General features: G+C 40.2%; 1 protein-coding gene and 1 long non-coding RNA gene across 5 annotated transcripts in view; one reads left to right on the top strand and one right to left on the bottom strand.

Annotated features, from left to right (window-relative positions):
- The window catches only part of LOC150060769 (uncharacterized), a 111,728-nt gene that overhangs the window by 13,010 nt on the left and 81,750 nt on the right, over positions 1-16,968 (top strand). The gene's annotated exons all lie outside the window — the stretch shown is intronic.
- Positions 1-16,968, bottom strand: part of Lhcgr (luteinizing hormone/choriogonadotropin receptor) — a 59,851-nt gene that overhangs the window by 34,658 nt on the left and 8,225 nt on the right. For all 4 annotated transcript variants that reach the window (XR_016536261.1, XM_090336967.1, XM_090336969.1 and 1 more), the window contains exons 2-3: positions 4,720-4,791; positions 1,913-1,987 (exon numbers count right to left, since the gene is read on the bottom strand). Coding sequence is in view for 3 of the 4 variants with exons in the window: in XM_090336967.1 (XP_090193093.1) it covers positions 1,913-1,987; positions 4,720-4,791 (147 nt within the window). In the remaining variant the exon portion in view is untranslated. The remainder of the gene's footprint in view (positions 1-1,912; positions 1,988-4,719; positions 4,792-16,968) is intronic.

Below are 16,968 nucleotides of genomic sequence, written 5' to 3'. Positions count from 1 at the left end.
TATCACTAACTCTGACCATGTCTCAGTTTTCTCTCAGAGTAATTTTTGTGGCATAAATAGGGCTATCTAATTTATAACATGACCTCAACCAGCATTAGTAATTATGATTATAGCTGAAATCAGGAAGTTGAATGATTTATCTGTAGCCATATGGCTGAAGTTTAGCAGAACTTGAACATGGCCCAGTTTTTCTGACCCCAAGCTTACCACACTATAGAGACCCTGCTCTGATGCCCATTGTCACTGAAAATACAAAAGTAGGCATTGGATTCTTTATGTGAGTGATATTTTGTTTTTCATTAAGTTTTCAACTACAATGTCAAATAGTCATGGATCAGATAGTATGTCATGTAGAAGAAGGAAAGGACTTCTCTTTAAGATCTGATATTAGACTAGCTGTCCACATATTCATTAATTTAGCAACTGCTTACTGAGTACTTACATGTGTCAAGCACTGTCCTAGATTTTGGGTATACAACTGAACAAAGGAAAGGGATCTAGTATTCAAGTCTTAGGGGTATTTTGGAAATTCATGAACTTCCCTTCAGTGTACTTTAATTGTCTTTCTGTTGATAATTGTGATTTTGCGTCATAGAAAATGTTATTTATCATTAGTTGTCCCTGGTGGTTCTTAATGGAAGCTATGCTTCAGTGTTACCTGGGAAGTCTGTTAAAAGTGCACATTTTTAGGTCTGGGATCATACTTATCTGTAGCTGCAATGAGCTCTATGTGTAATTATGTCTCACAGCCCATCCAGACTGAACCTCTTAGACTTAAAGATCCATGATGGGATTTTCCTGTCACTGCAACAGGCTAGCCTCACTATCCTGGCAGCTCTAGCATGGCCTGGTGAATGTTTGTATTTTAGCTCCTCTGCAGTATGTGATGCATGCTGGGTAGTCATATACTTATCAATAAATTATTCCCTTTAGATAATTACTCGTTGGACCATTTAGAGGGATGCCCTGTGGAAAATACACAAGCTCTGGAAAAAAAAAATGGGTGAAGAGTTGAGTCCCTGTCCTGTCATTGTTTGAAGTGTCACACTGGTCAAGTCACACACCTCTTCCATTCCTTTGGATGAAAAGGTAATTATCCTGATCTGCAGGATAGATGTGGAATGTCAAGCACAAGAGTTCAAAAAACACTTGGTACTGGTTGTTGACCTCCCTTACTCTTGATGTCCCCCCCTAGGGAATTTTGACTGTGCTTCCAGAGGCTCAGGTTGGAAACAAGCAGGGTAGTGGTAAGAGATCCAGCAAGGGACACCAGTCATATGACCTGGCTTCTAGTCTATGTCTAGAACTAACTTGCTGTATGCTATCAGACAATCCAGTAACCTTTTGGGGCTAATGTCAAATAGAGCCATTCTTCTCTAATCCCCGTTGTGAATTGGTGGTGGTATTGGTGGGGATAATTTATAAAGGCTTACATTTAAAAGTGCATTCTAAACACCACAGTCACTAAACCAACAAGGCACAATGAGTTCAACACAGTAGGTATTCAAGGAACATTGATTTGAAAGTATGGACACGCCAGAACAGCTTCCAACAAACAAATTCATGATCTCTAAGCTTCTTTCCAAATTTTCCAAATGCTCCATGTATTCCATAACCTCCCTTCCACAAGGCAAGAGCTACTTGGCAGGACTTCACAATGTCAATTTTAATTTCCATCATTGTGTTGTGATGTTTCAGAGTTTATACAGCTCCTGGGGAGAAGCAGTTGTCACCATGGCAACCTTCAGGCCACTGCAGTGAGAGAAATTAGTGCTTGCCCAGACCTAGTAATTGCTGTAGTCTTTTCTTCTTGGATTCCTAGCAGTGGATGGTTGAATACAAATACAGAGTGGGCTCTAGCCAGGGAGGGTAATAGTGTGTAGCAATAAACTATCTGTTAGCTGATGCTTACATTTCAGACAAATTGAGGAGGCTGTCAAAGGCATTAGCTTCGATCCTTTCCAGGGAATCACTCTGAGAGATTTCGCTAGGGAAAATGAGAGAAGAAACATGAAAGAAATGACCAGGTCTGCATGATAATGAGCTATGCATGAGACCCAGCAATGAGAGACTTCATTGTGTGCCTTGAAAAAAAACACAGGAACGTACAAGATGTTTTTACATCATAAAGTGTTAATATCTCCCGTTAGGAGCACTGGTAGGTGTCCGCAACACAGAGACAGTTGAGATGCAAGTTTCAGTAACTATCTATGAGACAGGCATTTTCTCTTATTCCTCTATGACTCCAAATCATATATTCTTTGAAGTGGATAGGCCCTTTGAGAAAATGTAGTCCGTCTCCCTGTTTTATAGCTCTGAAGAGGCATGTAGTAATTGTATGAAAGTTAAAGACTGGAGTTGGGTATCTGGGGTCCCGATATATCACTCTTGTGAGGCTGTATTCTGAGTTGAATTGATTTCTCATTCTTTTTGGCCTGTCCTGGGCTTGGGCTCAGAGCCTGAGCACTGTTCCTGGGTTTTTCTCAAGGCTAGGGCTCTACCACTTGAGCCACAGCATCACTTCTGGTTTTTTTCTATGTATGTGGTACCAAAGAATCGAACCCGGTCTTTGTGCATGCTAGGCACGCACTCTACTGCTAGGCCAAACTCCCAGCCCTGAATTTCTGATTCTTTAAAGAAATTATTAGCATAAATTAATTGTACAGACTGGTTTTATTGTGATACTTATAACATGCATATAATGTACTTTGATCAGATTTTTCCCATCTATATGACTCCATGTTTCCTAACTCTTAAAGGTTTTCCAAAAATGTCTTCTGAGGCCACTTCAAAGTGATTAACCCCAACATATAGTAATAGTAATAATGATAATCCATTTTCCTGACAATCTGTCTCACTCTGCAAGCAGATTAAGGAATATGTGTGTGTGTGTGTGTGTGTGTATACATATATGTGTGTGCTAGTACTGGGGCTTGAACTCATGGCTTGGGCACTTTCTTAGCTTTTTCATAAGACTGGTACACTATCATTTGTGCCACAATTCTATGTCCAACAAGGAATATGTTCTAGTCCCTTCTGAATCTTTGGTGGCTTCCTATATCACCTGCTATAGTCAAGGGAGTGAATGAATAAATGAACAAATTGACTGCTGAATGAAATGATTATTTTAAAAGATACATATGTAAAGGAATTAGTTTTGTCCAATACAATCCCAAAGCATATTGGTAATGTAATTGTTGCCCTAAAATCCCAACCTCATCCTACCAGCTGAGAAAAAAGTCTTTAATTTACAATCGTACACTCTGTGTGTTTCTAAGGTAACTATTCATTGAAGCTTAGATGGGAAGAGTTTTAGCCTACAAGAAGACAGAGGCTTGGGTAGGTAATGTTTTTCTTGAACACCACAGTGATAAATTGATTCTGAGAAGATTCATCTTATTCCTACCTAATGGTTTCCTTATTTAACTGTGGGTGCTTTACTTAGACCTTAGGAGGTCTAAAAGTATTAATAGTTCTCAAAACTCAACATTTTAACTTGAAAGCTGAAGAGTGTGGTTTAGGCTTCAGCAAATAACATGCTTATAAGTTGCAGTGAATTTCCTTATGATACACACTGGAGGAGTTATTTAAAAAGAATTTGGTTTTGGTTTGTCTTGGGGCTTGAACTCTGGGCCTGAGCATTGTCCCTGAGCTCTTCAGCTTGAGGCCACTGCCTTACTCCTTGAGCCACAGAAGCACTTCCACTTTTCTGGTGATTAAATGAAGATAAGAGTCTCACAGACTTCAGTGCCAGGGCTAACACTGAACCATGGTACTCAGATCTCAGCCTCCTGTGTAGTTAGGATTACAGGCGTGAGCCATTGGACCTGGCATATCTATCTATCTATCTATCTATCTATCTATCTATCTATCTATCTATCTATCTATCTATCTATCTATCTATCTATCTGTCTATCTATCTATATTATCATTTGCTAAAGCTCTATATTTTGGCAGTTGTTCCCCAAGGAGCTAAAATAGTGGGACAGCTTCTTTGGTGACATAAATCTATGTGGCAAGTCTTGTGGATTGTGAAGATTAAAGGTGCCTGTGAGAAAAGGCAGCGGTTGCTGATATCCTTTGATTCAGGCTCACATTCAGGAGGACGATGGAACATTTTCTTTCTCAAGGAAGTTCTCTTTCCACATATGGCATTTTGAGTTATCAGCACTGAGACCAAGTGATTGAAATTACGTCTGGCAAATCTGAGATCATGCTGCATTGTCAGGCTGCTTTACAGTATTGGTAAATGCCTCTCCTCAGTGCATCTACCAGCACTGTGTCTTTGTCATCTACTTATTACTTATTATTTTAAACACAAAGGACTATCTCCTGATATACAATAAACTTCCAACACATATTCTAGTAAGCGGGAAGCATCCAAAAATGTGACACAAGGGAATAGCTGCCCTAACTGAAGGGGAATTTTTGTGATTAGAATCTATCTTTTTTCTACTTAAAAAGTATATCATTACTTATCAAGATGCATTCAATTCTTTGAAACAAGGTTAATTATCTGAATTTTAATGACTCTTGGAAAAATCATACCATTTCTTCAAAGGCAGCTAGCTAGTATTTTGTATTACAAAGATAAAAATATTGGGGTTTCCCAAACACAGTTTCTTTCCTAGAAAAATTATCCTCTTTCAACTGTGTTTCCTCTTAGAAAATTCATTATTTCAATTATGAATGTCTTTTGATATACAGTGTCTTACTTACATTTTTACGACCTCATTAAGTCCTCTGAAAGCTTGAGATGGAATTACTTTGACAGGAAGATAGGTGAGTGATCTACAAAAGAAAAAAGAAAAGCCTTAAACTGTTAACAAGAGTTGAGGGTTTAAGACTGTGTGCCTTGTACGTATGAATAGTGTGTGTGTGTGTGTGTGTGTGTGTGTGTGTGTGTGTGTGTGTGTCTGTCTGTCTGTCTGTCTGTCTGTCTGTCTGTATGTCTGTCTATAGGGTTAAAGACTGAATTCAGGTTGAGAATTCTAACTTACATCAATAATGATATACACTATGACTTCTTCCTGGGTCTTTAATCAAAGAATGTGTCTTGAGACCTGCTTGAGATCAGATCTCCACGGCTCCACTTCCTGGCTATGTAATCCCAGCATGCTACTCAAGGACTTTGTTTCAATCACTGTCATCCATAATATTAGAGTACTAATTCCTATTTCACAGGATTGTTGTGGGGATTAGATCTGATAGCTCATGTTAAGGGCAAGGCTGAACATCATTGATAGTCACTGAGGGACAAGAGGCTCTTTGGGATAAGGTGGAGAAATACATGTGGGGAGTGGTGATACCATGATTGCAAAACATGCGGGGAAGGTAAAGGAGGACACCCTGAGAATGTGCTCCCATCTTGACCCACACTGTATTCCTCAGGCTGTCTATGCAGTGTTATTCCAACTCACTTGGGCATTTGTAGTCACTGGGAGTACGTGTATGAGAGCACTTCCTTCAACCCTCACAGCCCCTATGACAACCTATGTAGTCTTAAAAAATGGAGATATAAAGCCAGTGAGAAGATAATGTGTGAGCATTGAAGGAACCCAGGGTGGAAGAAACTCAGGAGAGAGCTTCTGCAAGGTGGGGCTGAACATTGAGTAAAAATCTGCAGTCATTTGAGATCTGGGCTTGATGACTGTCAGAGAGAAACCATGAGAACATGAGAGGAGAAGAGGAACATAAGGAAAGAGGCAAGAGATCTTGTGTTGCTTTCACATGTACGTGAAGCAGGGATGACCTTCACAAGGAAGAACGCTTCCTTGCTGATGAGCAGAGTTCGAAGGTGAGATGTCCAAGAAACTTTCTACTAGTAGTGCAAGCTACTGTGTGAGATATGGATACTCACAACCTTACTTTATCTACATCATGATGGTGTGAAGGGGTTATGCCCTTTGATAGCAGAAGAAATGGGGTGATGAGGAGATGAAGTCACTCGTAACAACCCAAGTGCCCTTTCCGCTGTGCAGCTCTAGCTTGAACAAAACATGTGATTGAAACTGGTGGTAGTGGGTGTTGTGACCCAGATTCTCTGGGAAGGAAGCATGTCTCCCTCTTGGTTCTTCTCACAAAGCTACTTACCAGTAGCTCTTCCCTTGAAGAAAGAGGCATTTTAGAAATTTTATTTCAGGCCAAATACTGATGCCTTATACTTGCCATCCTAGCAACTCCAGGGGCTGAGGTCTGAGGAACACAGCTAGGGGTGGGGGAGTCTGTGAGAGTCTTATCACTGCCGATTTAACCACCAACCAACAAACGGAGCTAGGTGTGGAGCTGTCCCGTAGGTGGTAGGGTGCCAGCCTTGATCAAAAGAAAATGGGGTTGGAGGTGTGGTTCAGGTGGTAGGGTGGCCTACTGATGAGTGTAATGTATCAGATATTGATTTCAAGTTTGGGTCTTGGACCAAAAATAAGCAAGAGAAAAGGAAGGAAGGAAGCTAGGAAGGAAGGAAGGGAAAAGGAAGGAAGAGAGGGAAAGGAAGGAGGGAAAATGGGAGGAAGGAAGGAGAAAAAAATTTCAGAAAATGCTTTTGTTCAACAGGTTTTTTTTAATAGATGATACAGCCTAGAATTTCACAATCCAAACTCTGAATCAGTCCCACCAAGCACATTGTTCAACACCCCAAATTATTTAACAGGGGATCTGAGAGGAATAGGGACAGTGGAGGGAGAAATCTTCTTGCAATAGCATGTTTGCTTCCTATATTTCTTCTGGAATCATGTCTGCTTGGCTTCCTGATTAAAAACACAATTTTATTACTCTCTACACTGCCAAGGCAATAAATTTCCAGAAGAGAAAGCTGTATTCTACCGTACCCCATTCAACATCAATAAAACTGACAGCCAAATTCTGATTCCAGAATCTTTATTGCTACGGGTAATGCAGTGCAGAACATATTTTGGAGAGTGTTTACATAAAAGCTTCAAACCAAACCCTTCAGAGCTGTTTACTCATGCAAATGGAGCCCAGAAGCTGGAGCCTTGCAGCAGGCAGTCTCCTCTTCCAAATAGGAGCCTGCTGTGGCTCCCAGAGGAGTAGTTTGGTTTAGATTTGACCGGGGAAGTTGCCCAGGCTCTTGATGGATGGAGGGATGAAGGATGAGGAGCAAAGGTTGGACGGAAGTGAGAGAAGCTGTAGATCATGCACTGGCTGTCCTCAGTGACTGCAGAATGACCTGGTGCAAGATGAAATTTTGCTGTTGATGTCGATACGATGCTGCACACCAGGAGAGGCAGCTGAGATGAGAATGAAAATAGAATCTCCACCACAAAAGAGACACCAAGGGAACAGCATGCAACTTTGTGCATGTGGCTGGGTCAGGCAAGACCCCTGAGACCAGAGAAGTGAGGGGAGGCAGGTGTATTGTACTTTTTTTTTTTTTTTTTCAGCAGAGGTGTATCTAGAGAGCTCTATGGAGAATCTGGATACACAAATCCAAAAACAGCCACAAATACTTTCCCCAATGACTAAAATTTTTTCCAAGATATTTTCGTTTCTCATTTGTCTTCGGTTGGCATCAGTTCCTAAGCATTCAAGTATTTGTTTTCTATATGTAAATTTGTCTGCTCATGGTGTGACCCATAATTTTTTTGTTTGTCGTAATGTATTATGTCTTAATGTTTTTCATCAACATGTAGCAGATATACATTTATGGGGTACAGAGTGCTATCTCAATACACAAATGTAACGTATAATGATCAGCTTGGGGTCACTGGCATATCTACCACGTCAGACATGTATTATTTCTTTGTGTTGTAAGCATTCAAAATCCTATTAGTTTGAAATAGGCGATTAGTTGTTGTCAAACATAGCTAACCTACTGTGCTATAGGGCATTATCAGTTGTTTCTCTTATCCAACTGTGATTTGTTTTTTTTTTAATTTTTATTTTGTTGTTTTCAGAAACTAGGGATTGAACTTATGGCCTCTCATTTGTTAGGCAAGGGCTCTGTCACTTGAGCCATGCCCCCACTAGTTCTCCAGCTTTTAGTTTGCTTTCCAGAGTGTCTCCCGATATTGACTGTGTGGGTTCTCAGACCAAGACCCTTCTACCTGTGTCTCCCAAATAACTAGGATGGCAGGTGTGCATGATCATGACAAAGGCGCTCACCTTCCTTATGAGCATTAGAGTGCACCTTCCTTTTTTCATATATTTTTATTGTAATTAATAGAAGGGTTACATTATATTCCCCAGATAGAAGGTGCATTACTTCACATACATTGATACCCTTTCTCATGTCTTGGTCCCCATTTCCCTCCCCCCGAGAGTGCACCTTCCTACTGAAGGTGCTCCCAGCTCAGTGGATGTCCGTATTGTTCTTTCATGATATCAGAAACACTTAGCAAATATAAATGATACAAATATAAATTCTTACACTGATGGGAGAGGGTAAGCTATACAAGACATTTTCATAGCCTTGTCATATCAGGGAGTTGGGGACCCCCCTTGATTTGGTGAGGAAGCAAGAAAACTGTAGCAGTGTACACTTAACAGAGCCAGTAGCCACTCAGATCAGAGTCTAGAATCTAAAGGCACACAGACAACCACAGTGGACTCTAGACTCATGGAGCCAAAAAAAGACAATGAAGGGACTGAAAGAGACAAGGAAGGAGCTAATGAGATACGTAAAGCATGATTTGGAAAACTAAACTGTATGCCCCCAAACATTACATATTAAACAATAAGATGCATGAGCATACATTAGGAGGATTATCTATGGAGAACAGAGAAGAGAAGTGGGAGGAGATTTAAAAAGGAAAACCTGAGAGAGACTAGCTGTGGGATGATGATTGTGCTTCTTGAATGAAAAATGAATTCATTTAACCTGAGAAACACAAGGAAAAGTTTCATTTGATGGACCACCTGACTCCTTCCTTTTGTCTCTTTTTACTTGCTTTATTTTTAAAAGTTTCTAAATGCGTGGAAAGGTCTAGTCAGCATCATTTGACACAGAGCAGAAGTCAGGGAGAGGGGGGAGTGGAAAGAGGCCCAAAGAAAAAAAAGTTCAACATTTCTTTTCTTTTCTTTTTTTTTGTCAGTCCTGGGACTTGAACTCAGGGCCTGGGCACTGTCCTTGGAAACTTTTTTGCTTAAAGCTAACACTCTGCCACTTGAGCCACAGTGCCACTTCTTGTTTTTTTCTGTGTATGTGGTGTTGAGGACTCAAATCCAGGGCTTTGGGAGCATTCTACCACTAGGCCACACTCCCAGCCTAGTTCAACATTTCTGCTATTGAGTCCAAAAGAGAATGAGTTATGCATAAAGCAAACAAAAATAAAATAAAGGGCATTTTCCTTTCTGTTTTAAACAAGGAGTGACCACCCAGATGATGCATCTGTCTGGTAGGAAATAAGGCGGGAATTCGAATGGGTTCCATGCCTGGATGGATTCTGGGGCTACCACACAGGCTACAGTTGTACGGGTCCATCATGAGTTTGAACTTGTTGGGTGGGAGTTCTCTCTTACAAAGTGAATAAAGACAGCTGAGGAAGCACATGGCTGTGGCCTCATGAAGTCATTTGTTTTGATAGTTGAATAAACAACGATGATTTTTCATGTCATTAGTCGTGGATAAAATCCATGACTTACATTTATCTCACTATACTGCCCACCCCACTTTTGGGTTTGTTTCACTCTGAATCCATAATCTGTAGCCCACTTGGTAGCTACGACAGTCCATCTGGGAAATAGGATTCCTGCTCATTCTTGTCCTCCTTGCTTCCCAAATGGTACATCTGATCCTGTGTCTCACCCACTTAGGAGGCGATGCTGTCCCACATGGGTTCCTGACTGCTGTCTGGTTGGGATCAACCTAGCACCATCCTTCAAACAGTGACTCCTGGCACAGATGTGAACCCCGTGCAAGGGCTGTCTTGTGTAGTAGATTAGTTCTTAAAGTCCATGATCTTGTGTGCTGACAAAATCACCCTTTGGGACAGTGGTTCACTCTCCTATCTTACAGGAGAGAGATGGTGGCTGAAGGTCTCAATTGAACTACAGTCTCATCACAGATTTCTACCTCACTAAAGATCATGTCTTCTGTCCTCAGTCACTCTTATCCACTGACAAGCCACTGTGTAGGATAAAGGTGCAATCTCTTCTTTCACAGTAGGACTTCTCAGAAGCACTGCCCTATCTTTAGAGCTTTTTCTTACCACCATTTTTTCCTGTTGATTCCATTTCTTTTTCCTCCCTCCATCCTTCCCTCCCTTTCTGTCTCTCTTGCTTTCTCTTTTTGCGAGGGGTGGTGAATTCAGGGTCTGGGCACTGTATCTGAGCTTTTCTACTCTAGGCTAGTTTTCTACCACTTAAGCCACAGCTCTGTTTTCTTTTCCTCCAGTAGTTGACTGGAGATAGGAGTCTTACAGACTTTCCTGATGGGCTGCCAACCAATAGTGAGCCTCAGATCTCAGGATTAAAGGCATTAGTTACTAGCGTCTGGCTCTCCATTTTTTATACTAATCAACCCGAACACCAAATGCCTACTGCTCTTTCTGCCAGAGTCTGGGAAAATTTGTATCATTCAGATAAATCCAATTACCTCGAAGAAAATAATTTCGGCTTATCATGCCCTCCCTAGTTATTTCTAATGTCTCTTGAATCCTCAGAGATGGGGCTTGGCGCTCTCTCTCTCTCTCTCTCTCTCTCTCTCTCTCTCTCTCTCTCTCTCTCTCTCTCTCACACACACACACACACACACACACACACACACACACACACACACACTCTCTCTCTTTCTTTTCTTTTGAGTTCAATACAACCTTGGAAGGAGCTAGTTTGTCCAGTTCACTGGCTCTAGTGAGAGATCTTCATTATTCTCTAGGAGGGCTCTAAAATTCCCCTTCAAAGAAACTGATAGATTTGGAAATTCTTGCTTTATAAAACCATATCAGCAGAGAAAAATTTGCATTATTAAAGGATTCTTTGTCCTACAGAAAGATTCACTGCATGAATCCTTTAAATAGCAAATTCTTTAGATGAATGAAAAATATGGCTCTATTGATATTCTTTATTTGAAAGATGGGTATTGCATAAAGCAAGTGATAAGTATGGGTCCTTCACTTTCATTAGTATTTTTTTGGTAGAGTGAAAGCTGATTCTCTGGGCAGAATCATCTATGGCCCATAGTCCCAGCAGTATCTGAAGGAGAGGCAAGCCAGGGCCCACATCCAGCAGTCACATGAAGTCTCCAAAGCCTGAATGTGATAGCTAGTCACCTTCCTGAAGCCTTCTCTTTTCCTTCTGCTTGACAAATGGCAGAGGTGAAATATTTCCACTCACTACCTTCTAATTGTTTAAGAAAACCATCCATATTATTGATTTAAGACAGCTACAAACAATCATCTATTCTCCACGGACGATTAGTTTATTGCCAGAAGTATACCCTGTATTAGTTAGTTCTTCATCTTCTTGATCAAAATATTTGACATAAACATCTTAACAGAGGAAGGATTCATTTTGGTTCATGATTCCAGAGGTGTCATTCCATTATGGCAGGGAGGGTGTGATATAGCAAAGAATTTTATATCATGATGGCCAGGAAAGTAGGAAAAAGGGAATACAAAGAGTAGACAAGGCAAGTTTTAGCTCCTAAAGATACAACTTCAGTGACCTACTTTCTCCAACTAGCATTTCTCCACATAATACCTTCTACCACCTTTCAATAATGTCATCATATTATGTATGCACTTAGGAATTAATCCTAGGAATTAATTCACCAGATCAGAGCTATCAGGATCTAGTAATCTCTGGGAATATCATTATTGACACCTCAGAGGTGAGCTTCACTAAGCCTAGGAATCTCTTAATCCAGTCAGGCTGACAATCCAGATTAACCATCACAGCCCCAACTGGAAAATGATATAAAATCAGAGGACAGTAAAGAGAAATCCCAGGAGGGCAATTTTCTTTTGTGACTAATGAGCATGTTGAAACAGGAGGGGTTTATTTAATTATTTATATATCAAAATAATGTGCATGTTTTGGTATTTATTACATAAGATCTTGTTCTACATTTGACAGATTTAAAAATGTCTCTGTTCTTTTCAAACCTCCTCAGTAATAATAATAAACTTGTTTTCATCTTAGAATGGAAAGAAAAGTGGCTCTCCTGCTTGATTTTTAACTTTAAGCTTTGCCAGGGCCTAAATCTAGTTGGTAGCTTCATTAGGAGGACTGTTTCCCTTTACCGGCTTCATGTCTTCAGCTTTTACCTAGAAGGAGCTGATGCTGTGATCCTATCTGAAATAAGAAGTTAGTATAGATAGACATCCAGTAGATGAAGCTCTGTTTCAGAAAAGTTTGGAATGCTTCTTAAAAATACAGTCAAGTGACTTTATTGCTTGGTGACTATGAGACACACTTATTAGGTTCATATGTCAGAATCACTTGCATTCAACTCTCAGTTTTTATTTGTTTGTCATATTCATCTACTTTTCTCTTTCTCTTTTACATTTTGTTTTTTTGGTTATGGGACTTGAGGTCAGTGCCTGGGTACTGTCCCTGAACTCTTTTGCTCAAGGCTAGTGCTCTACCACTTTCAGACACAGCACCACTCCTGGTTTTTGGGTGGTTAATTAGAGATAAGAGTCTCAGGGACTTTTGTGCCTGGGATGGCTTTGAACCACCATACTAATATCTCAGCCCCTGAGTAGCTAGGATTATAGGTGTGAGCCACTGGCACCCTGTTCCTACAATAGACTTTAACGTTCAGTATGGAAGCCATTAATCAGGAAGTGAGATGAGCTGTACCTATTATATAATAGTATATATTTATATATAGTATATATATATACTATGTAAAAAATATATACTATATAGTATATATATATTATGTATAGTATATATAATACATAGTGTATGCATACATACTATATAGTATAGTATGTATATAGTACACGATATGTATATATATATAATATATGTGTATATGCATATATACTATATATACTATAGTATACATATACTATATATAGTGTGTATGTATGAATATATGTATATGTACACTAAGCTTTGAAGGTTTGTTAAGAAAAAGGTTGCTGAATCGCTAACATTTTTGGTATGGATTTTAGGTTTAAATGACATCATACATTATTAAATACAATATTTTAAAATTTTATTTTGCCTGTCACCCCCTTTTTTTTTTAAAATGTGGTTACTAGACATGTAAACTTATGGGACTCATATCTTCTCTGTTCCCCTGGTCATCAGAGTATTGGTGCTTCTTGAACTGGCTTCATGTTTCCTGCTTCACTCATATTGTTCCCACCATCTGGCAAATCTCCCCCTTTGTCTGGAAGTCAGATCAGATTCTAGCCTTGGTCCAGATTCTACACTGGAGATACAGCTTGTGTTTCCTCTGTTGAGCAGTGCGGTGTGCTGACTCTGCAGCCCCACTGCCTGGCATCAAATCATAGCCTTGTTCCAGACTCAAAGAATATGCGTAATTAATTGTAAAGTCTGCAGAGTTTTGCGATCAGATTAAAAATGTTTACATAACACTAATATAACATCTAGCACAAGATGGGAACTCAGTAAGTGCTGTTAATTCACAGCTGCTCTCTGTCAAAGGTTTAAGCTACCTTGGCTACAGCTCACGACAGCTCTACTTCCTTGGCAGGAAGTGAGAGTGGATGTGTTCAGCACACTGGAAGTGACTCTTCTGTTTTTCATGAGTCACACCCTTAGTCTGTATCATACCTGTGCCTGTCCCTGACTTGATTCTGTTGATTCCCCACTGGTTATAGATAGGATTTATTGAATTTATTATTCATTAATTTACAGCACTAGACTTCATGCTTGCTAGGCAGGCATTCTACCACTTGAACTTACTTCTTTACCTCATTTTGCTCTGCTTTTTTTTCCCCCATAGGTGCTTTCTTTTTCCTAGGGTTGGCCTGGGCCATGATTCCTCCTGTAGCTAGGATGATAGGCATACTCCATCACATCCAGGTTTTCTATTGATATGGGTCTAAAGAACTTTTGTGCCCAGAGAGGCTCATAGTCATAATCTTACTGATTCCTGAGTAGCTGGTGTTATAGGTTTGTGCCATGGATGTTTGTCTCTTACTGTTTTTCTTTAGGGCCTAGATGTCTCTTTAAGGTATTACCTAATAACCATTTAGGGAAATGATTTAAAAAACCCAAAACAAAAAACTTTTCAATAAATGTTTCAACTCTAGGGAGCCACTCTGTAGGGTTTACATTTGCTCATTAATTTAAAAAAGTTCAGTCAGTTGGAACTCTCCTACTGGAAAGTGCAGTCTGAGTGACTCCTCCAAGATCTTATTCCAGAACATCCAGCAAGCTACTGAACATCCAGCAAGCTGCTCTGAAGAGTTTATGAATTATTATATGAGCCAAGATGTTAAGAAGATTCCTTGGATAGCAGACTTCCAAATCATATGTGCAACCACTAAATTAAAAATATAAAGTCTCAGAGCAAAATGGCACACATTCTCTGAGCCCTTACTCAAAATCCATTTAAAGTTTTGTAAACCCACAAAGCAAAATAACCCATTCTACCCCCTTAAACTAGAATTCTCTAAGCAATAATATAACATGACAAGAATAACTCTGGTAAATAAAGCTACATGTTGAATTCTCCCTGGGGAATGTCTGTGTCATCTGTAATGACTTCTCAAAAATATTTTTCTGAAGCAGAGAATATTATGTTGTCAGGGCAGTGACATTACAGTTATGGTTCAGGAAGTTTTTTCATTACAAGTTCTTCATTTTCGACATTTAAAACATTCTTTTGTTTTTGAGGGAACATGTAAATAATCACTTGCAATGGATATATTGCATACTTTTAATTAAATTGAGGATTGGTTTGAAGTACTTGAACTATTGGCATGTGCACCTTTATTCTTTACAAATCCACTTGCCCTGGTAGATACTGATGCATGTGATTGCTTACTTCAAGAATACCTCTGTCTCTTAGAAAAAAACCATATTAAGTGAAGTGAGCCAGACTCAAAGGAACATAGGCTCAATGGTTTCCCTCATTTGTCATAATCAGTAGAAACCTTAGGCTCTCCTAGCAGAGATTTACAATAGAGCAAAACCTTGATACAAAAGGCCATATAGAATGACGCTAAATGAAAGGACCTCTAGGATATAGAAACAAAAGCCATATAATGAGTGATGGTTGTCCTTAATGTACTATGTTATCTCTCATCTCTTTTGCTGTCCCTTGATTATCTCATATTGTTATAGCATTTTTACCTTGCTATCTGATATATTGTATATATGTTTATTTGGTTATTTGAAATAGGATAGGGAAGGGGAGAAAACAAGATGAGGGGTGGGGGTGGGGGAGGGAAATGGGGACCAAAACATGAGAAAGGGTATCAATGTTTGTGAAGTAATACACCTTCTATTTGGTGAATATAATGTAACCCTTTCATTAGTTACAATAAAAATATATGAAAACAAAAGAATGTGTCTGTCTCTACAAGCATGTTACTGAAGGTTGCATCATGGTGGAAAAGTCTCATTGACCAGCAGGTTTGCTATGGGTTGGAAAGGGGTTACTTGTATGTGCTTTGGCTTATCAGATTCTCTTTCTTGGGAACTTAAAGGGAAAGGGAGGAAGAGTCTTGGACTGCCTCCTCCCACCTTGTTCTATGCAAGTCCTGGTGATTGAACTCAGGGCCTGGGCACTGCCCCTTGGCCTTCTTTGCTCAAGGTTGGCATTCAACCACTTGAGCCATACCTCCACTTCTGGCTTTGAACTGCAGTCCTCAGATCTCAGTCTTCTGAGTTGCAGGATTACAGGCATGAGCCACTGGTGACTAGCTTGAATTAGCTCAGTTTTATGGTGGAATCTAGAGAAACATTTTTTGGCCTATCACTAAAATGCCAGATTCTTTCTGGATCTTTCTAGTCCCTCGTCCTTCTATGAAGTTAATCTCCTGTGATGGAATTTGTCAGTGCTGATTTCTGATGCTCCTAAATGAGAGGAACATTTATAAGAAGCTTATCCTAAATTTCCTTAGTGAAGTAATCCACGGAGCCACTGACAGATGGCCTTGGATTTGGATTGTGATAACATACTCCTATCTTTAAGCCAATGTCAGAGGCCAGCCCTGAGCTTATGGGAACCACACGTGTTCAGCTGTCCCTAGAAAGGTGGCCTTAGAGCTGACCTTCCATCAAAGCTTCTTAGGTACTCTAGTTAAAAGAGGAGGCTCCTTCCTCTGAGCCTTACCCTGTTTATCACTTTGGTCTAGTTTTCATCACCGTCTCCATTTCTTTCACTGCAGTCATGTGAGATTTGTCCTTCTCCCATTGCTGGAAAACTCTCAGTTCCTGGAGGGCAGGGACTCTGGATCCTGCTTTCTATCTTGAACATTTCAGCTAGTATGGCCTGAAGGTCTCCCTCTCTCCCTCTCTCCCTCCCTCCCTCCCTCCATCTCTCCCCCCCCTCTCTCTCCCCCCCACCTCCCCCCACCTCTTTTATCCCCTCCTTCCTATTTTTTCCTTTTGGCTGAAAGCTCTCTGCTCTATCACTTAAGCCACACATACCAGTGCTGAACCTGAACTGTTGAACTGGTGTGTGTGTGTGTGTGTGTGTGTGTGTGTGTGTGTGTTGTGTGTTGTGTGTGTGTGTGTTGTGTGTGTGTAAGAGAGAGATAGGCAGATTAGGAGAGAAAATACTAAGGCTTCAACTCTGGCTCTCTCTCTCTCTCTCTCTCTCTCTCTCTCTCTCTCTCTCTCTCTCTCTCTCTCATTCTCTCCCTCCCTCTCTCCCTCCCTTGTTTCCTTCCTTCATTCATTTATTTTCTTTTTGGTTGGTCATGGGGCTTGAACTCAAGGCTTTGGTGCTGTCCTTGAGCTTTTAGCTCCAGGTTAGTGCTCTACCATTTTGGGTCCCAGCCCCAATTCTGTTTATTTTGAGTGGTTAATTGGAGAAAAGAGTCTCGTGGGGACTTTTTTTCTGACTGGGCTGGTTTT

This window comes from Megascapheus bottae, chromosome 7, assembly GCF_031878675.1.
Source record: "Megascapheus bottae isolate mThoBot1 chromosome 7, mThoBot2.hap1, whole genome shotgun sequence".
Taxonomy (NCBI): Eukaryota; Metazoa; Chordata; class Mammalia; order Rodentia; family Geomyidae; genus Megascapheus; species Megascapheus bottae.
This window is presented reverse-complemented; position numbering and strand designations above follow the sequence as displayed.